Source organism: Panulirus ornatus, chromosome 68 (assembly GCF_036320965.1).
Source record: "Panulirus ornatus isolate Po-2019 chromosome 68, ASM3632096v1, whole genome shotgun sequence".
Classification (NCBI taxonomy): domain Eukaryota; kingdom Metazoa; phylum Arthropoda; class Malacostraca; order Decapoda; family Palinuridae; genus Panulirus; species Panulirus ornatus.
This window is the reverse complement of record NC_092291.1, coordinates 11,782,919-11,806,656: the sequence shown is the minus strand read 5'-3', so window position 1 is coordinate 11,806,656 and position 23,738 is coordinate 11,782,919. Positions and strand designations below refer to the sequence as shown.

The 23,738-nt window shown below is 41.4% G+C and overlaps 1 protein-coding gene across 2 annotated transcripts in view; it reads left to right on the top strand.

Moving 5' to 3' along the window:
• The window catches only part of cysu (Curly Su), a 51,982-nt gene extending 28,982 nt beyond the window's left edge, over nucleotides 1-23,000 (top strand). Inside the window, exons 2-19 of one of the 2 annotated variants that reach the window (XM_071659590.1) lie at nucleotides 1,292-1,448; nucleotides 2,406-2,479; nucleotides 2,829-2,919; nucleotides 7,755-7,946; nucleotides 8,791-8,987; nucleotides 10,014-10,187; nucleotides 10,383-10,461; nucleotides 10,760-10,905; nucleotides 11,687-11,814; nucleotides 12,754-12,867; nucleotides 13,331-13,463; nucleotides 13,767-13,894; nucleotides 14,739-14,848; nucleotides 15,803-15,895; nucleotides 18,182-18,351; nucleotides 19,321-19,429; nucleotides 20,637-20,742; nucleotides 22,170-23,000. In XM_071659590.1, coding sequence (XP_071515691.1) covers nucleotides 1,303-1,448; nucleotides 2,406-2,479; nucleotides 2,829-2,919; nucleotides 7,755-7,946; nucleotides 8,791-8,987; nucleotides 10,014-10,187; nucleotides 10,383-10,461; nucleotides 10,760-10,905; nucleotides 11,687-11,814; nucleotides 12,754-12,867; nucleotides 13,331-13,463; nucleotides 13,767-13,894; nucleotides 14,739-14,848; nucleotides 15,803-15,895; nucleotides 18,182-18,351; nucleotides 19,321-19,429; nucleotides 20,637-20,742; nucleotides 22,170-22,256 — 2,277 coding nt within the window. In that variant the 5' untranslated portion in view covers nucleotides 1,292-1,302 and the 3' untranslated portion in view covers nucleotides 22,257-23,000. Of the gene's footprint in view, nucleotides 1-1,286; nucleotides 1,449-2,405; nucleotides 2,480-2,828; nucleotides 2,920-7,754; nucleotides 7,947-8,790; nucleotides 8,988-10,013; nucleotides 10,188-10,382; nucleotides 10,462-10,759; nucleotides 10,906-11,686; nucleotides 11,815-12,753; nucleotides 12,868-13,330; nucleotides 13,464-13,766; nucleotides 13,895-14,738; nucleotides 14,849-15,802; nucleotides 15,896-18,181; nucleotides 18,352-19,320; nucleotides 19,430-20,636; nucleotides 20,743-22,169 lie in introns of both variants that reach the window. The other variant, XM_071659589.1, reaches the window with a different exon arrangement.
• Nucleotides 23,001-23,738: the final 738 nt, after the last annotated feature.

The window sequence follows — 23,738 nt, the reverse complement described above, 5'->3', positions numbered from 1 at the left end:
AATTATTCAGCAAGACTCGGTAACAATTGAACAAGGGCGCAATACTGTGCTCACCTCACCTCACTCCAGAATTCTATTTGCCTCCTTATTGTAACAAATAATCCAAACATGTTTTGTAAAGGATGTTTTACATAACAATGATAGCGAAGACAGGCACGTTTGTGCATGACGATATCGGTTGCTATAACTGGTACCATTATTTACAGTGAATGGCATAGTCCCGTTCTGGAAGGCTAACGACACCTATCGTTTTCGTAGTTAATAGTGGTCACAGCGACTCTTAGGTCATAACATATTATGTAGTTTCAAACTCTGATGATGATGATGATGATGATGATGATGGCGTATGAGGTTAAACTGAAAACATCTGTTATCATTTTACTTTCATATATTGTAGACTGGGAGAGCTGCACAGACTAGGCTATGTCGTGTACCACATTTCCACTCCAGAAACGTGTGGGTAATATACCTCATCCGAACCTTTTACGTAAGTTGTTATATAGTGTAATGTTTTTTTCAGTAAAAATCGGTCTGGTGTTTCGAAAATGGAGGCGGTGTATGCTCAAACAAAATACACAATGCAAGTGATATAACACATTAAAGTAAAAATACTGACAGCATGGCGTGTCAAGGTATGACGTGTGCTCATGCATACTACAGGTCACATGATGTCTATCATGCAAGAGAAGTTATGGAATTTCTCCCACTGATTTTCTCTTCGTGTCCCTAATGCTCCTAATAATCTCGAGCTGTTCACGAATATATGCAAAGTTTGATACTTCAGATCTTAAAAATAAAAAAAAAATAAAAATATTTAGGCACAAGGATGAAAAGTGAAGAGGCCGTGTCCTTCTACTTATGTAATTATCACTTTGTATTGTATGGGGTTGGGATTTTACATTCGTGGGCTCCCAATCTCTTGAACATTCGTAAACATCATAAACCTTCTTAAATCTGTTTGCTGTCTGCCTGAACCATGTCATTCATTCTGTTCCAATCATCCTTCTTTCTTACACTATAAAAGTACTTCCCTGAATCTTTTTTCAAAACAACTTCAATGCTTAATTTCGTGTTATTTCCTTTGGTTGCTCTATCCCATTATCTCCCAAAGAACTGTTCACTGTGAGTAATCATACTGGTAAGTCATTTTGGTCGATAGTACTTATATTACTGAAAACACAGCCACTAATATTGTAAAGTGAGGAGGAAGCTGATTATGTTTGTTCAAGCAGGGTAAGAAGAGAAGTATGACTAATGGCATTTTCTTTTAACTCCCTCCCTCCCAGGACAGTAGCAGCCACCATGCGGCACGCCCTACTGCTGCTGAGTGTGTTGGCGTGGACATGCGGGGTTGTGCAGGACCCGAGCTGCGCCCTACACATTGTCCGCGGAGGGTCGCCACACTCCACCGTCCAGCAACACCTTTTCACTAACGTTCTCAACGTCCCGTGAGTACCTGGCGCCCTGCTTTAAACGCGCGTCAGCTACGTTCGTCTCTTGGGATGATATGATGAATTATTTTGTGCATGGAAAGATTGGAGTGGTAACTTAAGTACAGAGGCAACTAGATTTGGTTCAGGGCCCTTCACATGAAACTGTATGTATTCGGGGATATTACAATAGACACGCGCAGTTGTGAACTACATTTTTCGTTCTCTGCATGGAGGCATCTGGGCACTGATATGAGCAGTGGACATGTTTAAGAATGCATTTACTTGCACTAGAATATATTAGTTTAACAAGTGCTCATTAATGGAAAGTAAACTCTATACATACATTAACCAAGGGGGAAAATTCGATTATTGATATAAGAGTACACCAAGATGCTAATTCATGTGTTGGAAGGTGTTTTAATTGGTAGTGGATGTTGTTCGCTACGTTTGTTACGGCATCATTCGGTTAAAAGCACGAACAGCGTGATCAAAATAGTCTTCCGAAATCTAATCCTGTAAAGCCTAACTGAAACTTAATCCAACCTAAAGTTAAACGTTTATGGAAGAAGATCCTGTTGGAAACTATAATCCCTTCGATATTTGCATGTTGATATGAGCATGGAAGGATTGAATTATACTGTCTACGCAAAGGAGCTTTCGTCAGCGAACGATTCGTATTGCTATATCGCACGGAAGAGATTAATGCTTCTACTGTCAGACTAACTTCAAGTTAGGCAATCATCATCCTGTCTTCCATGGGAAATTCAGCATGTGTTCAAAAGTGTGACAATAGAATTGCCTCAAAAATCAAAATCCTCGTGTCAGTGGCAATGCACTTCTTCAAATGATCTATGTCTATCTTCTCTAATCTAATACCTAAAGATCAAACTACAGACGAGAGTTATGTTTACATACCACAAACAACGGGGGAATGAAGCAAGACTAATCTTGAACTATGGTTGGCGTCTGCAGGTTGCCGTCCGGAACTGTGTGCATCACGTACGCCGACGTGGACGCTGCGCTCTACTCCGCCTCCACACGAGTCGGTTAGTCCCCCAAAACCTGTTGTAACATATTGTTGTTAGATCCGTCAGGTCTCCGCATGGCACAGACATTTGTGTTATGAAAGTTCGTTTACTGTTACTTTGTGCCATGTGTGCTGTACAATAGTACCCACTCATTATTAGTAACCACCATGTAAGTTAGGTTACACTATATTCATTCTTATGATCATATTGTATTTCTTCACATTTTAAGAGGAAGAGCAAGAATGTTCAAGAGGAAATTTAACTGTGAAGTATTTCAGATGCAAGTAGCTTCTATTTCATTTTACATTCTAAGAAGGAAATCTCTCGTTGGAATACATGATTTTCACTATTTTTCCACTGCCATCAGTGGTGAACCCGCCGAAAGGAGAATGGACGCCGGAGGACCTGGCTCCTGTCGGAGAGCTCCTGATGGAGGCTACTAAGATCCTCGCCAACCAGTAAGTGCTTTCCTGATACCCTGCCACTGCCCACTAAGTCCTCCCCAGCTTACCTACCAATACCCACTAAGTCCTCCCCAGCTTACCTACCAATACCCACTGAGTCCTCCCCAGCCTACCTACCAATACCCACTAAGTCCTCCCCAGCATACCTACCACTGCCCTCTAAGTCCTCCCCAGCGTACCTACCAATACCCACTGAGTCCTCCCCAGGCCTACTGCCACTGCCCCTCCCGGAAGCTCTTCCTTGGACTCTTATGGCCAACATTTACTTCTTCCTGTAAAAGAAAACACAAAAAACCTACCATAGACAATGATCTTTGGATTCAAGTCCGGTTGAAAAGCCCCATGAACAGAATAACTAATCCACCACGATTCTCTCTCAGTTCATCTTAGTTATAAAATAAACAGTAGAATGTACAGGAGATGAGAAGTACTGGCGTAGCTTTTGATCATTACAACGGGATGATGGTCTGTGCTGCAGACGAATATACTGACCCTAACTTATCATCGTAGGGGTAGGTCCCTGTTAGGAGCGTTGGTGAATGCGGCAACACTTTCCTTCCTCGTATACCAGTAGTCCGTGAGATCATACTCTACACTTGCACATATATGTGACTTATCACCAGGTTTATAAAGATGAAGCCGTAGTGAAAATAAAATGGTGTGATCCGAGGAGCCAAACCCATCATTATTATGAGGGTTAAACCTTGAACGTCACATCAACACGAGAGATTGACAAAGGTTTCATATCGTAACTGATATTGACAAACGAAATCACGTGCAGATCTCGCTCTGTTTTGGGGGCAGACGGTAAAAAAAAAGTCACAAGCGGTATCCACACTGACGAGAATATTGACAACAAGAAGCTGAAGGCAGCAAGTGCACTGGTGGAAGGAACGCGGAGGTGAGGGGAGGTGTTTTAAGAAGAGGAGAAAACGAACATCATAATTCATGGGTCTGTAAAGTTCACGGTATATAATTTGTCAACGCCGTTAATTCCTTATACCCAGCTTTAACCTGTTAGATTGGTTCGTCTCTTCCTCCACCTACATGTCAATCAAGGTTCTAAATTGAAAGTAACAATCATTCAGATGGAAGCCTATATATCCTACCGTTTGGTAATAAAAAATCAGGCTATCATGTAGCGAAAGACGAGACAGCCCAAGGTCTTTTCCGTTGGCCAAGTTAACGGTAAACAACCTGGAGCAGTTGGGTAGTCGAGCGGCACGCGCAGCTGTTTCTACTTCCTGACAAAATACAGGGTGTCCCCAAAAGATGTACTCACTTTTTGACACCATTTCACTCACTGATTTTTTTTTTATTCAGATCTAAATGACCCTCAAAATTCAGAGAGTTATAGGGTGTCAAAAAGTGAGTACATTTTTTTTGGGACACTCTGTATAAAGGCGAACTATTTCTGTTCTTCCATAACCTTAACTCCGTAGGTTTTATATAAGATGACACTAGAAATCGTTAACATGCCGTTCGGTTTGGTGTGGTTTTGACAGAAACATTCAAACTAGGTTTACAAAACTGCAAATCATTAAAAAAAAGGGGGGGGGGGGGATTTGTACAGTCACGTGATTGCTAGTGGGTTGTACAAGACAGGCCATCTCTCGAATTCCTGAAGACTTACTTTCATTGGTCTAGATCACACGTTCTTCCATGAAGTATTAGATTCTGAATCATATTGAAGCTGATGTTCACTGCGTGGATTGACACACTGTGTGGGCCATAGACATAGTGAGTGTATGTGACCTTACAGTTATCTGAAGGAGGGTGTGGAAGACTTTTCCAGATGGTGGTTATAATCTGATCTTGACCCACGTAATGACCTTGGCAGTTGGTAAGCGTACAACCCTAACCAACCAACCATCTTCACACGTAACTGTAATTTGCCCCCAGCGAGGTGATACACCATTGCTTTGCATGTAACTCCTTTTTCTTTCACATTGCATTTGATCTTTTGTCGAGTTTCATCAACAATGCCAGACCGTTGCTTGGGGGAGGGAGGGTTTTCTAGATCTTCGCTTGTTGCATCCTTGGACACTCACGTCTCTCACGGGTTTAGTTAGCATGATCCTCAGTCTTGCTCAGGTAGGATTCAAACCCTTCTTGCTCGTCTTTTACATTATATAAACGTGAGACTACGCCAGTGACCCCAAAACTGAGCCTAGCGGATATGTTTGCCATCTGGTGTCTTGCATTTAGATAATTTTCGATCCAGCGTAGAAGTCCACCATCATAGCCTCCTACTTATCCATTTTCATTATCTCAATGCCTCCTTGGAGGGGAGAGCTTAAATGCCATACGTCAATCCAAGTGTAATTTTCTCGTACATTTGTTCCCTGGTTATTTTCTTTAAAGATAACAGACTCTGCTCGTCAGTGACGTTAGCCTGTGTGTAGTACTGTTTACTGTATGTTTCCCAATCACCTTCCGCAAAAACTGGCAAAACATACATCTTCCTAGACACTGGACCTTTCCATCGAGTTCCGACATCCCAAATCGCTCGTAGAGTAATCATTCAAACTCCGTTAAGTACATAGGGTAAAATACCGTAAGGACAAAGAGTACACATACCTGGTGTTGCCTTCCTGTAAGTGAAAGGAATTAATTCCCACGAAATATGCGGTTTATGAGGTACTGGTCTAGATTCAAAGAACCATTACTCATAGTGATAATGAAGCCTTGGCCACTCTAAATAATTCCTCTTGTATGTTTTTACTACTAGTGCAAGATTTGTAATGGGGTGTTGTTTTTCTTTAGTTTTAAGGCGTAATTCTGTGTTTTGTATTTACCTCCTTAGAAAATATTTGTCTCTAATGAAATCTATTGTTCCTTTGTGTATATATGGAGTCAGGATTTATGCTTATTTGATATTGACGGGAACGTTTCACATCATGAAACAGGAAGATGCAATTCTTGTGATATATCTTGTAAGTTCCTCAGCACACAAACTGTTGAGGGCTACTCCTTAAAGGTGACTGATGCTGGTGTGTGTGTGGAAGTCGTCACCTCCACAGCGATATGCGGAGGAAGAGCTGACCTCCCCGTGTGTACAAGTTTGTTTCTGTGCGGCGGGAGGAACTGTGCTTCCATCCGCCTGTTGTTGATCTTAAAACTCACTGGACCATATAAATCATCGCTTTTTCTCCGTCTAAGTTGCAAGGGAGATGCACATGATAGCAGAGAGAGGGACATGCAGTCATATCCTGGCAGAACAGACCTTGGAATTCACATGCGAGGATGCTAGATCATGGGGGTGTGTGTGCCTATGAGGGAGGGTGGGGGGGATATTTAGAAAAGCGTGCCACCGCCCCGGGTATTAAGTTAAAGGAACGACACCTGCAGTCTTGAGGCGGAACGAATTCAAGTGTTGTTATGGTCGGCAAGTAAGGAATGTCTGGGGAAGCGGCCATGGACACACTCCTCCCCCTCATAACGGCCGATGCAAGGAGAAGAAATGAGGAAAGGATATAATAACGATGAGAAGCGGTTCTGAGAGGAGTCGAGACAGTGGGAGGAGAGACAGAAAGGTACTGAGGGACAGGTGACGTGGTATTTCATATACAAGGAATACTTTTATTTGTGTAGCTTTATCAGATCACTGCGCACGGTGGCACGAACCTTAAGCGCAGCGGTACGACCCTTAAGCGCAGAGGTACGACCCTTCAGCGCAGAGATACGACCCTTGAGCGCAGCGGTGCGACCCTTGAGCACGACGGTACAATTCTTGGATTCGAGCGGAATAGCTATATCTCATAGTCGTACGTCGTTAAACCACAAAATCGGACCCTGCTGGAGTTTGCCAGACCTTATTAGTTTACCATCTGGATCATGGCAGTCTATGTATGTATGTATGTATATTCCTATGAGTCCACGGGGAAAATGAAACACGAAACACGAATATCTTGATCACGCGCAAAATTGTGATCCTTTCCAACATGTATGTATATATGTATATAATCTATGCACGCACCCTAAATCATCAATATCCGTATATGTACAATACACGAATTATCACGTGCATACATGCACACTGATGCGGAATACATATACTAACTAATCAGTGGCGTGTAGAGATAATAAATATATAAAAACCGCAATTCCGCCAGATACTTCGAGCAGAAATATTACATGAAATTACCCTACTCATCTAAAACTAATAGACGCATGCGCATATTAAACGCAACGGGGAAATGGTCGTGCAGTAAAGAACAATAGTATTATTCCTTTTTTTTCTTTCATTTCTAGACAACATAGAATGTGGAGCTCGGATCATTTATCACACCAGCCGGAAATATGTCACCTTCAGGGGTGCTCATGCAAGGCTGTGTGTGTGTGTGTGTGTGTGTGTGTGTGTGTGTGAGTGTGTGTGTGACCTTGTGTCAGCACGTATGTCGCTGGTGGGTCTCCCCTCCCGCTCACTCTCACCTCGCTCGTGGTCATTTACAACTGGCGTTCTCTCTCTCTCTCTCTCTCTCTCTCTCTCTCTCTCTCTCTCTCTCTCCTGCAAGGGGCTAATGGCCTGTAGACGAAAATCGGCCATGAGCAATAACAGTCGTAACGAGCGCAATGAAATTTTTGCAGTGCAGTTCGACAGAAGTTGTGTCAGCGAACAGAAAACGGGAAGCGCAATAGAAATCCAGATTATAGAAGGCCTGGCGAGGTTATATTCTGGGGTGGAGGGGGGGATAATAACTGTAGTAACCTAAATTCCTGCTTATGTTCATCTGAAAGCAGGAAAAAAAAAAATAATTATCAACAATAAGAATCAACAAAACATGTGAATCAGAACCTTCCATTTTTTTTCCCCCGCCACTGACCAGGTACGGCCTGACCCCGGCCGAGGTGTCGCACAACCTGCCGCTCCTGGACACCACCAAGACGGCCGCCGCCACCATGTGTCCCCGCTTCACCTCCCCCATGACGTGCACGCCCGGCAAGTACCGCAGGTACGACGGCCTCTGCAACAACCTCTACAGCCCCTCCTGGGGCGCCACCAGGGCGGTCTTCTCCAGGTAAGAAATGTTTACTTCTCTCTCTCTCTCTCTCTCTCTCTCTCTCTCTCTCTCTCTTTCTCTCTCTCTCTCTCTCTACTGACCACCATATTATGTTTTCATCATCATCTTTATAACGTACGGTATGACCCCTTTTTGGAAAGAGTATATATATATAGGATGGTTTCGTCTTTGACCCCCATCTTCTAAAGCCAGGGTCATGATCCTGCTTGATATTTTAGGTCCCTTCGCTCGCAGTCGTGGCCGTTTTCTTAATCCCAGGTTGTCTGTAGCCCCATCTGTCATACATTTCTTTTCATATTACGTGTTCTGTTGGATCAAGTGGAGGGTGTAGCCTGAGAGGCAACATGACGGAACCGAGCGGTCCCAAGGATGTGTGGCCACAGCGATGGAGCTTCAGCCTGACACTCTCCTGCTGACCAGTTCCTCCCGCCTGACACTCTCCTCCTGACCAGTTCCTCACGCCTGACACTCTCCTCCTGACCAATTTCTCTCGCCTGACTCACTCCTCCTGACCAGTTTCTCTCGCCTGACACTCTCCTCCTGACCAGTTCCTCACGCCTGACACTCTCCTCCTGACCAGTTCCTCACGCCTGACACTCTCCTCCTGGCCAGTTCCTCCCACCTGACACTCTCCTCCTGACCAGTTCTCCATCGCCTGACACTCTCCTGCTGACCAGTTCTCCATCGCCTGACACTCTCCTGCTGACCAGTTCTCCATCGCCTGACACTCTCCTGCCGACCAGTTCTCCATCGCCTGACACTCTCCTGCTGACCAGTTCTCCATCGCCTGACACTCTCCTGCTGACCAGTTCTCCATCGCCTGACACTCTCCTGCCGGCAGGTTCATCCCGCCCGACTACAGTGATGGGCTCAGCGCCCCCCGGGTCAGCCATGACGGCACGGAGCTCCCCAACCCTCGCAAGGTGTCCGCTACCATTCATCGTGACGATGGGTTCCACGACCACGCTGCCACCCTGATACTGGTCGCCTGGGGTCAGATGATGGACCACGACTTCACCCTCACCGCCACCCCTCTAGGTAAATCCCTCACACTCCTGTTGGGTTCACCGCCACCCCTCTAGGTAAATCCCTCACACTCCTGTTGGGTTCACCGTCATCCCTCTAGACCAGGCCTAACCACCCATCCCTCCCAGCTTGGATCCGCTCCGTCCGCACCTCACACTCAGCTCAGTCCTGACGAGGGCAGATGGTTGATGAACGCCTCAGTCTTAGAGACAGCTGGTGGTGCTCGACAGCTGGTGGTGCTCTGGGGACTAATATCTCTCCTTGTCCTCACAGACCCGCCCCAGCTCCTCACTATACCATGTACTTTATGTTATACTACCTTCACTTGTTTCTAGTACAGCGTTTGAGACCAGAGGGGCTTCTGAAATGATTTGGAAATAATTCTTGTGTAGCTAGTGAGTACAAAACACTCCGCTTTGTGTTGTTAGTTGGTACTTAGCTCTCCCACTTTGTGTTGTGTGGAGGTATCTACCGCTCCCACCTTGTGTTTCCAATAATGTAACAAGCGGTTACAAAATACTTGCGTAGTAAGTAGGCACTTATACTCCAGCTTAAGCAATTAGTAGGTGCTTATACTCTAGTCTATGTGGTTAGTTAGTAAGTACTTACAGTCCAGCTTGTGTTGTCAGAATGTGTAGCCAGTAGGAAGCGAGCACTATGTAGTTAGCTTGTGTGGAGCAGACTTATTAAGTAATATTTTGTAGCAAATTAAGTCCTCAGTGCTTGGTGGCCAGTAGGCACCGAGAGTTGTTCAGTCAGTAGATTCCCACGTTGTGTAGCCAGTAGGCAGAAAAGTGTAGCCAGTGACTAACAAATGTGTAATCTGTCCGTAAACCCGAATGCTGTAGGGCTAACATATAAAAAAAAAAAAAAGGTAGCTGGTGCCAGACTTCGTATGGTGAGCAGGTCACAGCATTCCCTAGCTGGCAGTGGCCGACTAGAGTGCAAAATCATTTCGTCTTAAATTGACATTAAACACAGGGACGTCATATTCAGAGCAGCTGTAGTAACCTATGAGATTTGATCTATCGCAAACAGACGCCCGGAGCCGTAACGAGTTTGAGGAGTGCTGCAATGTGCCTCCGTCACACAAGAACCCCTACTGCCTGGAGATCTCCATCCCCCAAGAAGACCCGTTCTACAATTTGTTCAAATTCAGGTGCATCGACTTCGCTCGGGGCTTCCCAGGTGTTCCACAAAACTGCAGACTAGGTGAGATAGTCAATGTATCGGGGGGCCAATTCGAATATTCATATGTGTGTGTGTGATTGTAAGGGACAGGAATATTGTGATATTTGAGGTGAAATGTATGTGAATGTTGGATTTTTTAAAGGATGACTATTTGTAGCATCTGTAGTTGAATTGTCCGCATCCAGATGTGCGCCTGAGCACAGTTACCACCGGCAGGTCCGCGCTTACAGTTCAACATTCTGACGAGTGTGATTGATGGCAACACTGTCTATGGCGGCAACGATCGAGAGGCGAGGTAACCAAATCCACAGCAATGATTTTCCTCAGCTACTAATCCATATGTTATCACTATGCTTTCAAACATGAACTTAAACTCGTAATCTATGTTAGAACGCTGCTCTAGATATAGTATCATGTCATCACAGACATGTTTCATTGACTTTATTGACTCGATGTTAAAAGATAGATATAGTATCATGTAATCACACACATGTTTCATTGACTTTATTGACTCGATGTTAAAAAAAAAAAGGTTTTTTTTGAAGGGATTTTCCTGAGTGTAAATAATTTGGTGTGTGTGTGTGGGGGTGCAGGGATCTGCGAGCGGGCGTTGGCGGCCTCCTGCGCCATCACGAGGCCTTCCCTGGCGTGCCCCTCAAGCCTCTCCTTCCCCTCAAGACAGACATCCCTGACGAGGGCTGCATCCGCGCTCACAACTCTCAACACTGCTTCCTTGCTGGTAGGTGGCTGGTGTGGTACCAGTGGTTATCGAAGCTTTGTGGAGCAACTAGATGTTACTAGTACTGATGGCCACTGTTGCTGCTGGTACTAATAGATGTTGTTAGTGGTGCTGGTGGTGTTTTAATAGTGCTAGTTAGCCGTTAATCTAGGATGCCATTAGGTGTTAGCTGAGGTGCAATTGTATGTTTTCAGTAATGTTTCTCGGTATTCTTACCAGTGGTGCTAGTAGATGCTATTAACAGTGGTACTACTGGGTGTTAATAAGAGTGATGCTAGTAGTTAGATATTACAAAATGATGCTAGGAGCTGTTGCCAGTGACACTAATAGTCATTGTCAATGATACAAGTACTTGTTACCGGTGATAACCAGCGGAAATTACCTTTCGGTTTGTGTAAAGGCCACAGCTGTGGCAAGCCAACCCAGATGACACCTAGTGGTGTCCTGCCCTCACTGATTAGTACTTTTGTCACTTTATCAATTCGTATTTCTTCGGTTGCCAATGGGTGTTACCAGCGGTGCAGGTGGGTACCACCAGTGATTCGTACTAGGGCTGTGGTATGGGTGGGTTAATACCAGTAACCTTAGTGTGTTTATACTAATTACTAGTTAGTCGGACTGAGATCCCTAGTGGGTGTCACTAGTGGTGTTGTGGATGTGCTCCTGAGCAACATACCAGTGGGAGAGGTTAGTTGATAACATGACTGGTGTTGATGATGCCAGTGTTCGCGGATGGGTCGGTAGTGATAGCGGGTGTTGACAGTAAGCTTCGGTGTTGCAGGGGAGATCCGCGTGAACGAGCAGCTGATCCTGACGTGTGTCCACACCTTGATGATGAGGGAGCACAACCGCCTGGCCCACCAGCTGGCGAACATCAACCCCCACTGGGACGATGAACGACTTTACCAGGTAAGGCTCCCCTTTACCTCCCTGTGTTAATTCACATCCTTCACCTTTTTTTGTAGCATTTTTTTTCCCCTCCGTCATTAGCGTCTTCTTGGTCATCACCACCTTACATGGCTGTCACCTTCTACTATCATGATTGTCTCTTCTTCTTCTCCTCTTCCTATGTCTTTATTTTCTGCCTTCCTCCTTGCTCCTCGCACCAATATCTTCCTTTCCAGTTCTCCATCCCTCCATCATAGTACTTATGTTTTCATCTTCCTTTCCAATATTTCCCAATTAATATTTTCCTACCTAGTACTTTCATTCTTCTTCCCAGTACCCTCTAATGCCTTCTTCCCAGTACCCTATCTTTTCAACATTCCTTCACGTCACCATACTAAGGACTTCCTATAGCATCGCTCGCCCCACAGCCTTTCCTCTCATCCTTCATGTTTCCCAGTATATCCTCCCTCCCAGTGTCTTCGTTCAATCCATCCTCCTTCCCTCCTCACCAGGTACTTCTTGCACTACCAACTTCTCTCTCAGTTCTTCCTGCACTGGCATGGTTCTCTTCCCTCATTGCTGCTTTCTTTCTGTCATCCCTCCATGTGTGCACACTGGAGGTTCTCTCCACCTCCACAGACTGGAGGTTATGTCCCACTATACACAATTACGGTTTTGCATGCACGGACTAGTTCAGTCCCCGATAGACAATAGGTTCTGTCCACCTGCAGCCACCGAAGGTTCTGTTCACCTGCAGACACCGAAGGTTCTGTCCACCTGCAGACACTGAAGGTTCTGTCCACCTGCAAACAGACTGGAGGCTTCAGACCCCTGTATAAACTAGGTATTTCATGTACTCTCATAGATAATAAGTTCTGTCTCCTTGAGCGATCAGAGATGAGATGTATTTTTTTGTTTCTGAAGAGATCAGTCCTTACCAACATCTGTCCGTAACACCAGGAAACCCGGAGGATCGTGGCTGCACAGATCCAGCACATCACCTACAATGAGTTCCTGCCTCAGCTGCTGGGCCACGATATCATGAAGCAGTTTGGCCTCATACTTCAGAAGGAGGTGAGTGTATAGCTGCCATTTAGGTTGGTGCACCTCTCGTCTGGGGTCAGGAGCCACTCCTACCAATGATTATGATTGATTTTCGTACAAGCCAATTTGAACTTGACTCCAACTTGTACACTATAAAGATATCAAATGTATGATGTAAGAATTGGAGAGGAATGCACTTAAAATATTCACTGATTATGATAATACAAGTTTTTGTATGTTGAAAAATGTAATGATTGTTTTATCCATATGTTTTGTGTTTTTTCTTAATGTTCTTTCTCATCCATATCCTGTTCTTATTTGCCAAGTTCAATCTAACCTTTTAGCATCCACTTTACTTCATCTTCTCCATCCTGTTGTCCTCTGTTACTCTTCTTTCTTATTCCTTTGCTGTTTCCATGTGCTTATTCCTCGTTTTCTGTTACCTCCTTTTTTTTTTCGCTGATCCTTTCTTCCTCGTCCTGTTTGACCACAGGGATACTGGGATGGATATGACCCCAAGGTTGACCCAAGTATCTCAGCCTCTTTCTCCGCTGCTGCCTTCCGCTTTGGGCACTCCCTCCTGCCGTCTACAGTCGAGCGCTGGAGTCCCTCTCATAAGTTTATTGGTGAGGAAGTTTGGATGTTGAAGGCTGAATATGAGATCATTTTTGCGAGCGAACTTATTGTAAAACTTTTCACCAAAAGAAAAAAGAAAGAATACACAAGACGTAACAAAAGCCACACCACAAAAACACAGTACAAAGTCTTTGTTACCTGTAGACAAAAGCCACACCACAGAATATACAAAGTCTTCATGACTAAATATCATAAAACAAAAAAAATCTTGAAATTCACGCCATGGCAGAAACCCCTGCGCTTATTACCCTGTTCTTACCTAGAGTGATGCACATGTCCTTTACTCCCTCCAGCGTCGAAGCGTTTGCATGAGCTGATTAGACAACCGTATGACTTGTACCGACCAGGGGTGCTGGAGGAGTACTTCATGGGCATGTTAAACCAGCCCAGCCAAGCCATGGATGACGGCATCACACAGGAGGTAATGTCTGCCACACACCTGTAATGTATAACGTCACTCACTTGCTGGTATCTCTACACATAGTTACACTTTTGTTTCACGTATATGAATGAGGTAATGTGAGCTATATGGTCATTTAAGGCAGTTTTAATGCTAATAACCAAGCTGTATTACTCATGGAAGAATTTTTGGGTGGAAAATACTGTATTTGATCTTTGAAACTCATTGATTTCAAGTGGTAACATTACTTTCAAATATTCGTCTGTTTTAGAAAACAAAGGTTTGCCACAGAAATACAAATCCAAGAATAAACAATACTCAATTCTTAATGAAAACCTCACATAACATCAGTTATTTATTATAAATTGTTGTCACGGAATGACCTCTTAGCTATCTCTCTACTGGAAACCTCTTCATGCCTTTAAGTGATCAAAATATTATTGTTTTGTTTTACTGTATTCAAATTACTTACATCTTAAATAGTGTCAACAAGAGATAGCTAGTGAAGATTATTATTTTTTCTTTTTCTATACATGACGTTCGCATGCTTCATAGTCTGATGAGGTTTATTAATATAATTCGTGGTGTGTGACCCGTGTTGACGTTTTGGCTTACACTGAAGAACCAACGGATCCATTTTGATCTTTCGAATGACATACTTGTATTAATTTTGTGACCCACATGTGACTACGTATCCTGACCTTCATAACCTGTGTTGACCTCGTAACTTCCATCACTTTGTATTGATAATTTGAATGAGCTGTAGCATGCGTCAGTCTTGTCATCTACATAATTCATGTTTTGACCTCACGATTCACCTTCCTGGTAGACTTTATAGTGACGCGTAGCCCTTCTTATTACCCAGGTTACCAATCATCTGTTCGAGGAAGTACATGAGAAATTTGGCGTTGATTTAGTGGCCTTCAACTTACAACGCGGTCGGGAGTTTGGCGTGCCAGGTTACGGGGCGTGGAGGTGAGAATCATAAACGCCATTGTATTTCTTTTTTTTTTTTTTGACCCCTTGTGTTTCGACTAGGCTTTTAAATGGGTCTGTCGAACTCTATCATCTGCATGATTATTTGCCACCCTCAGTTGTTTTGTTGTTAAATTTGTATCATACATGTATCTTTTTAAGCTCTTTTTTCCTTTCTCCAGTTTCCATCCAGTCCATCTTTTGTTTGGTATTTGGTTTTAATCTTACATATGAAAGCAAAAAAAATAGTTACTGGGAGAGAAAAATTTATTCAGAATTTTGGATCCGTTAAACATAATACAGAACGAAAATATTCCGTTCCTTTATCGGTTTATCTTGGATATTGTGGTATTTTACCAAATAACTGAGCACAACTGTGGCATGATAAATAGGCTGACAGACAATTAAACCTCTTTAAATATACTGCGGTGCCCATGAAAGCCTTCCTAGTAGGTAAGCGAAGAAGCTACACTTGCAAAGACGTCAGTGCTTGTGACTTTAAGGATCCCGTGAAGAGTCCTGTTTCCTTACTACTGTTATATGTTGGACTCTTAACAGTTCAACGATAGTTGTTCTCTATAACTGCACTTCACTGGCATCTTCACAGTCCATCAGACTTTTGTATCTCAAAGCAAAATTCATTATGATAAAGAAACCAACGTGGACACCTGAAGCTTGTCCCCCCCCCCCAACGTTTTTGTAGCTGTAAGATTAGATTAAATTCTGTTAAGGTACATTTGCTAGGTTAAGGTGCAAAGCTAACCTAATCTAAGCTCATTTTGCACGGCTTGCTTTTTTTTGGGGGGTGGGGGGGGTTGGATCTTGGTGATACGTATAGATGATGATGGAAGCTGTATTGATAGTAACAGTGGTAGTTTTGGTACTTGTGGTGGTGGCTTTGGTCGTGTTGTTTGAGGGTCGTGTCATCATCAGTCTCTGACTTCCCCCAAACAGGAGGTTCTGCGGCCTCGAACCCATTCTGTCCTTTGGAGCCCTCTCCAGTTACATGACCAACAACACTGCTGCCATGTACTCACACCTCTACAGGTAAGTTATACTCTTTGACTTCTGCATGTGTTGCATAAGCTTGTGGTTTCATTTAATTAGGGTTTTCATGGGTCTTGTTTACGGGAAATCGTGACATTTAGGGATAAGAGCTTTCAGAGGTTGTGTCACTAAGGAGTTTTGAACTATGGAGGATGAGGTCTTCAAGAGGTAATACCTTCAAGAGGCACAACTCTAAAGTGTTGTGCACCTATTCACAGACACCACCACTCTCGGCTAATATAACGACTATAAACACATGAGCAATCAAATAATCCAGCACACACTAAAAAACCGACCTCCTGACTCGGAGGAAACCACGGAAAAGTTTGTGGGGCTTGGTTTTGGATATGGATCTACGGTTTCGGTATATTACACTAGATAGCTAAAGAACGAATGTCGGCGAATGAAGTCTTTTCTTCGTCTGTTCCTGGTTGCTGCCTTGTTAACAACGTAGCAAGCCCAAAGTAGCCAAATTCATGCTAGTTACGGTATGGTATCATAAGACCATGTAAAACATGGATTATTAACTTATAAAAGTTTATTCAAAGATACCTCAATTTTTGTTCAATGAATTTGAAACAAATTACTTCTCATTAAATCTGGAACAAAAGAAGACTACGATACTATATTTCTGATATTTTCATTAAAATCCATCATAAATCATTTTCCTTGTCATCGTCTTCAACACCAAACACTTCCTCCAAAGCCTCTCCTTCAACAGTATCGTCATAAGGATCAACACCATCATCAGCAATAGGATCACCAAGTATATATAACCTTAACTGTGCCTGAATGAATATATATTCTCAGAAATAAATAGTAGTTTTGCTGAAATATGATGTACTTTGATGTAAAATATGATAAAGTACATGAAAACAAGACTTCACCTAACCTTCCGATGTTCAAGAGATGTTAACTGGTTTTTATAATAGTTCTCCGTTAAAATAGTTTTAAGATATTTATTCATACTGTGCTTGATATAATACACTCATGGAAATGTAATATTTTTTGCTGGTGACGTACGTATTACGGTGGAAAGTGGGATAAAATCATGAAAACAATCGACTCGCTTTCTTTCATTGTTAGAAAAAAATACCGTAATCGATTTTCGAATGATTTTTAGTAAAAAAAGAAATGTTGTATTACAAGAATATGCTAACCTCATTGAATTGAATAAATACTTGAACGGAAATATACAATATATTTGCTGAAACTACCCGCGTTTCAGTGTAGTGCTGTAATAAGAAATAAAACATTTGCCTTCGGCGCTTGGCGTTTCGGGGTTAGCGACTCTCAGTTTATTGGACGCAGATTGTTTTTAGTGGGGATTTTCTGAAAAGTTTTATATACCATAAAATATGGTGCTGTATTACCCTACTTTGTTGTTCCGTTACCCTCAAAAACTTGGGACGACCTATACACGACGCATAAATTTATGATTTCTTGGTCCAAAATCAAAGGTGGACCTATACACGGAGACTTATAGACGATTATATACGGTACTTACTTATTTCCTGCCCCATGTTCCTCTTCCATCCCTTAGAGGCTCCTCCAGCAACCAGGAATCTGGCCAGGTCCACAAGTCAGGACCACATGTCATAAAAATGTTGTGTGCATCAATGTGCAGAGTGCACAGTGTTATGTTTATGGGAGATGCAATCGCAGTTTCCACCGTTAGAGCCAAGAAACATACGAAGAAAGACTTCCGCTCTCATATATATATATATATATATATATATATATATATATATATATATATATATATATATATATACACACGTAAATACACATACATATACACATCCATATTCAGACTTGCTCGCCGTCATCCATTCGACGCCACCCCGCCCATCAAGAAACAGCACAAATGCATGAAAAGAAAAAGAAACATACACACATTATATATATATATATATATATATATATATATATATATATATATATATATATATATATATATATATAAAATATTCCATTCCGATTTACTTTTGGTAGACCTACACATACAGATATGTACTTTTTATTGTGGTATATAACAAAAATGGGTTATCCTCTTTTTTACAAGCTGGCAAAGGACAGGGATACCTAGTAGTTTACTGGAGACACAATTAAAGCATTACTGAAAGTCACAGGTCAGGTCCAGCATATTACATCAACCTTTAATACAATTTCATGGTCTTGTGTTTTGAGAAATTTCACAATCAATCTTGATGTTAAGATTATTGGTACTGAGAGACAAAACCCCAGAAACGTTAGCGCATTTAGAGTAATTGTTCTGTGGCTCAGGTCAGTGGAAGACATCGACCTGTGGAGTGCTGGAGTGTCAGAGCGGCCACTTCCAGGCTCACTGTTGGGTCCAACTTTCTCCTGTGTCATCGCGACTCAAATGCAGCGGCTCAGGCGGGGCGATCGCTATTGGTACGAGCTACCGAACCAGCCCTCCTCATTCACCCTAAGTAAGTCCCAAGTGCCTCCTTCATTCTGGTCATACTTCTGATTCACATTCATTCTTTCATCCCTAGTGCTTACACTTTTGTTGCAAACATATCTGAATTTTGGGAAAATCTATACGGCATCACAGTATGTATGTGCTGATTTATCCCCTTTCATGGTTGCGGCTTGAGCTTTGTGCTTTAATGGTTACCTGGTATGGACTAGGATGTGCATGCATGCAGACATACATAAAAGTAAAAGCATAGCACACAGGTACAAATTTAAGAGACCACGCAACACGAGCGTAAATACTCTCTCCCCACAACACAAATACTATTCACACACAAGGGAGGGACTTGAAATTCATTCCACGTGACCGCACTCTCCAGACGTATATGAAGCCAACGTGTATGTTTATGTCCTGGACACAATGACATCAAAAATTAAAGCCATGAGTTCAACATATCACTGGACCCTTATGCTCATGATGCAACTTTCATATTAAAGACACTGAACACCTAGTCACCAACTGTCCTGTACTTATACTGCCTAAATGAACGTACAATATCATTTCACTTTAAGAACTGTGACTCTGGCTGGCGCATGTAGCTGACTTCCTAAATGCTACAGGAGCCCCATACAAGAAATCTTTGGGTTCCAAGGTTCATGTGTGTGTGTGTGTTAACATTCTTGGCACAGTTGACGTATTAAATTGGGTTCTTCCGACTGATTTCAAGATACTCCTCAAATCAGAGTATTCATTATATATAATATCTTCACGCATACATAACCACTACCTAAGGAAAACTAGGAGTGGGAAAACATCAAATGCATTGTCATAGTAAATGTGGTAAGGTCAGTCAACAACATGGATTCGCTTGGCACTCTAAGCTACCCTACAACTGCTTTACATGCAATAACACGTCATGCCAAACTAGACTTCCTGCCAATAATTCTTTTGTGCTAACTTAACCAGTGTCCATCACTCACAGAGCAACTGGAATCGATACGAAGGGTGCGTCTGGCAAGGCTCATCTGTGATAACGGTGACAAAATTGATAACCTGCAGATGTACCCAATGGTGATGCAGGATCCACATATGTGAGTATTACTTCAATAATAAGCTGGAATAATATATGCTCTTTTTCACTCCACTGGTCAGACCCAGTGACGAATGAGGATCGCTGCCTAGGGGAAAGGTCTCTTGAAGGGCCTGCATCTAATCTCTTTATTCAAATCTCATTTGTCCGCACTTTCTTATCTTTATTATCATTATTTTCATATATATATATATATATATATATATATATATATATATATATATATATATATATATATATAATTATTCCTGGGGATAAGGGAGAAAGAATACTTCCCACGTGTTCCCTGAGTGTCGTAGAAGGCGACTAAAAGGGGAGGGAGCGGGGGCTGGAAATCCTCCCCTCTCATCATTTTTTTTTTAATTTTCCAAAAGAAGGAACAGAGAAGGGGGCCAGGTGAAGATATTCCCTCAAAGGCCCAGTCCTCTGTTCTTAACGCTACCTCGCTAACGCGGGAAATGGCGAATAGTTTGAAAAAAAAATATTATATTATTATTTTGCTTTGTCGCTGTCTCCCGCGATATATATATATATATATATATATATATATATATATATATATATATATATATATATATATATATATATATAATGAAAGGGTGGGAGAGATGTGTGATAATAAAAAGTGTGTGGTTGAGAGCAGAAAAGGGTGTGTTGAAATGGTTTGGACATATGGAGAGAATTAGTAAGGAAAGATTGACAAAGAGGATGTGTGTGTCCGAGGTGGAGGGAACAAGGAGAAACGGGAGACCTCTCCATTTGTGTGGGAGCTGGTTATGCTAACCACTAGCGTACAGCCCCTCTCACACACGTGGTAGAGGTTGAAGTCCTTTTGTTGGAGGGCACTATATGGTCAAATAATCCACTACCTATTTTGTTACACATACACAATCAATATTAGTGAATTACCTTTCATTATTTAAAATTCTTAGAAATATTTATAATTGCTGTCCTCCTAAGACATTCATCAGAAATTCCTCATTCCAATCGGCCCAAAAATTCTCTTACCTCCATCATTTGTTACAAACACAGTGATTATATATGAATCTATATGCACCTTTTGTGGAATTCAATTTGCAAAACTGGAGTCACCAGGTCTGTTATAACATGAGCTAAAGGTAAGCCACACAGTTTCATCTTATCACTTTGTTTTCCCATCCATACTTAACCGAATTTTTAATCTCCTCCGATACTGCTGACATTTGCAGTAACCCACGAGTATCATGCAAGAGTGGTGTCATTCCACATATGGATCTGACGCCATGGGCAGAGGTTCCCCATTCTCCTCTTCACGCACCACTACCATCTTCACAGGTTAGTAGTTCCATATATTACACTTAGTCACTGTATATTAAACTTGTCACTGTAAGTTAAGGATATTGTTGCCCTGTCTTGCCAGTGCATCCCTGTGAACTTACTGGGAGGCAGTATTTTCATTTAGGTGGGAAAGACACCATGGGTGTCAGACAAATGAGTGTACACACATTACTAGGATCATGAAAAATTTCACGATCTGCAGGTGTGTTTAGTACAAATAAGCATGGGATATTCACTCACCTCCTTGATATGTTTGTCTTGGCACATTACTCCTGCTTTGCATAGCAGTCTAAAATTGAGATAAAACCATGTAGTAGAAAAATCAGTAAGCAGGGTAAATATGTCTACATGGTTTTTAAATGGCTGCTAGGGTTTGAACCACCTGCAGTAAATTTGGGGCCACTGTACTTTTTTTTTCTTTATTGGGGGGTTTATATAACTGATGATCCAAAGTGATGCCTCATTAAACAGATATAGCACCCTGAAGAGGTGAAATAATGCCAAAATAATATCAGGTTTCCAGACCTTAAATGAAAGTAGATACCCATGCAGTCCAGCCTACAAAATCAAGGTTTGCAATTGATAAAATAGCATTATGTGCCACTTCTACAGCTGAATTACATTATGTGGAGTTAAGTTACATCTTGTGTAAATGCAATTTCTTTCCAAATCATTGGGGCTAGTGCCGCATATTTCTATGCCACTTCAGGCTTCGAACATTTACACACCTATCACATAAAAAAAAATTTACTGAAGGATACTGATTAAGGTTATGCTTTCAATGAAGACTGAAATTCGAAGCTTTGTTTTAGGGTATGAACATGGTCCTTCAGAATGTTTTAAGGTTTGGCTTGAAAAACTACATTCTGATGCATTATATGCAAGGAGAATGAGTTACAGAAATTCATCTATCTGTTACCTGCTGTTGTTTATGAAAAGCAAACTGAACCACCTAAAAGTGATTAAAATGATAGTTTCCTTCTGCAGTAACCAACAGCATGCATCTTGAAGGTTTGTAAAAAGAAAAAAAAAGATTGATGGTTATAGCAACAAGTACATATAGCAAATATACACAAAGGATGAACTTTGTGTTGTTATATTTGAGCAATAAAAAGTTGATGGAGGTAAAGTAAGAGGTAAGGAGCAGTATACAGAAAAATGAAAACTGTCTTTTGGCTTTTAAAATTTATCTAAGTATTTGGTTTTACTGTCAAGTGATGTTAAGATAAATTATTACTCTCATATCTAACATACTCCCACACTGAGCAATAACCTATAATATAGAAAATGTATTATATTCAGTTAAATATGCAGAGTATTGTGACTGAGTGTATACGTATGACCTTTAATCTATGAAAAGCTGACTCATGTACTTGTATTTTCAAATATTTTTCATACGTACTCATGTTTCTCATTCTCTGCAGGTGTTCAACAGCAAGAGTTTGGAGACTGGTGTTCCCAGTACTTTAGCACATTCTTCATTCTACTACTCATTTGGTCTTTTACACTGAAAAAAGCTATCCTCACCAACTTGTACATATTTTCCATCGGTTAAGTGTTCAGAAAGAATATTCAGTTTGGTTGGTGAAGTCTGTAATTATCAGCCAGCAGTAATCTATTAAGAGGGCATGGGCAGATTTTATTTTTAGTCACTGGAACTTTATCAAACCCTGTGGTGACTTAGTCACTCTGATAATTTTTTTTTAATTCAATCAAAACAAATAATCTATTTATTGGAAAAGGCATAGTGTTTCATCCCTCCCTGCAGTACCTTGCCATACCAGTACTGCTTGCTGACTGCTTTAACACACAAGTAAACCTTCGACTTCTCCTCATCATTAACCCTAAGAATCGTATAACAAATGGTTTTCTGACTTTTGAACCCCTTTTGCTGGAACTGACCACCTTTTTTGAAAAGGCATTCAGAAGTTGATATTTAGTCCTTTAGATGAATAGTGCATTTCCAGTGATTAACACTTGACAAGAGAAGCATCTTTGACACATTAAAAATCATAACAGTTACTACTTCATAAACACAAATACTACAGCTAATCATCTTTCATTTAACTCAAAATATGTAAATGATGTCTTGTACAATACTCTAGAAACATACTATATAGGTTTCAGATTTCTACATTTGATTAAAGCCCAGCTCACACTTAAGAAAAGATATTCTCCAGAAAATATTTACTGGATTGTAATATTTTTTTTTGAATTTCCAAATATATATTTTAAATAAACTAATGTTTTATAAACCCTTACTTTTCACATGTTCATTAACCTAACATGTGACATGGTCTTCTACTGAATGAAACCTTGGATCATTTATGATAGTAAAAGTAAATCCATTGTATGACGTTTTTCAAATGTAAAGATGCTTCCTAATATGTTATGAAGTATTTCAAGGAAAATCATTACTGCAAACATAATCCTTTCATGTTAATCTCTGAAAAAACATTGGTCAATATTGGCAGTGTTCAAAAACAAAAGGAAATAATGGCCTTACTTTTCACATGTTCATTAACCTAACATGTGACATGGTCTTCTACTGAATGAAACCTTGGATCATTTATGATAGTAAAAGTAAATCCATTGTATGACGTTTTTCAAATGTAAAGATGCTTCCTAATATGTTATGAAGTATTGCAAGGAAAATTATTACTGCAAACATAATCCTCTCATGTTAATCTCTGAAAAAACATTGGTCAATATTGGCAGTGTTCAAAAACAAAAGGAAATAATGGCCTAATTATCATTAATTCCTTTTGGCCTAATTATCATTAAGAATTTATATTTACACACCTCATGGCTGATATACAGCAAGACAGAGTAACTTCTATCCTCATGAGGCTCCTGCAGCACTCAGTAATCTGGCCTATTCCTAGTCCATCAGGCAGGACCACAGGTCAAAGTGTTGTGATGATGTGTATACACATGTCTATGTGCAGTGTGTGTTGTGCAACTGTACTGTGCTAGGAGTCTTCTTTATGGTA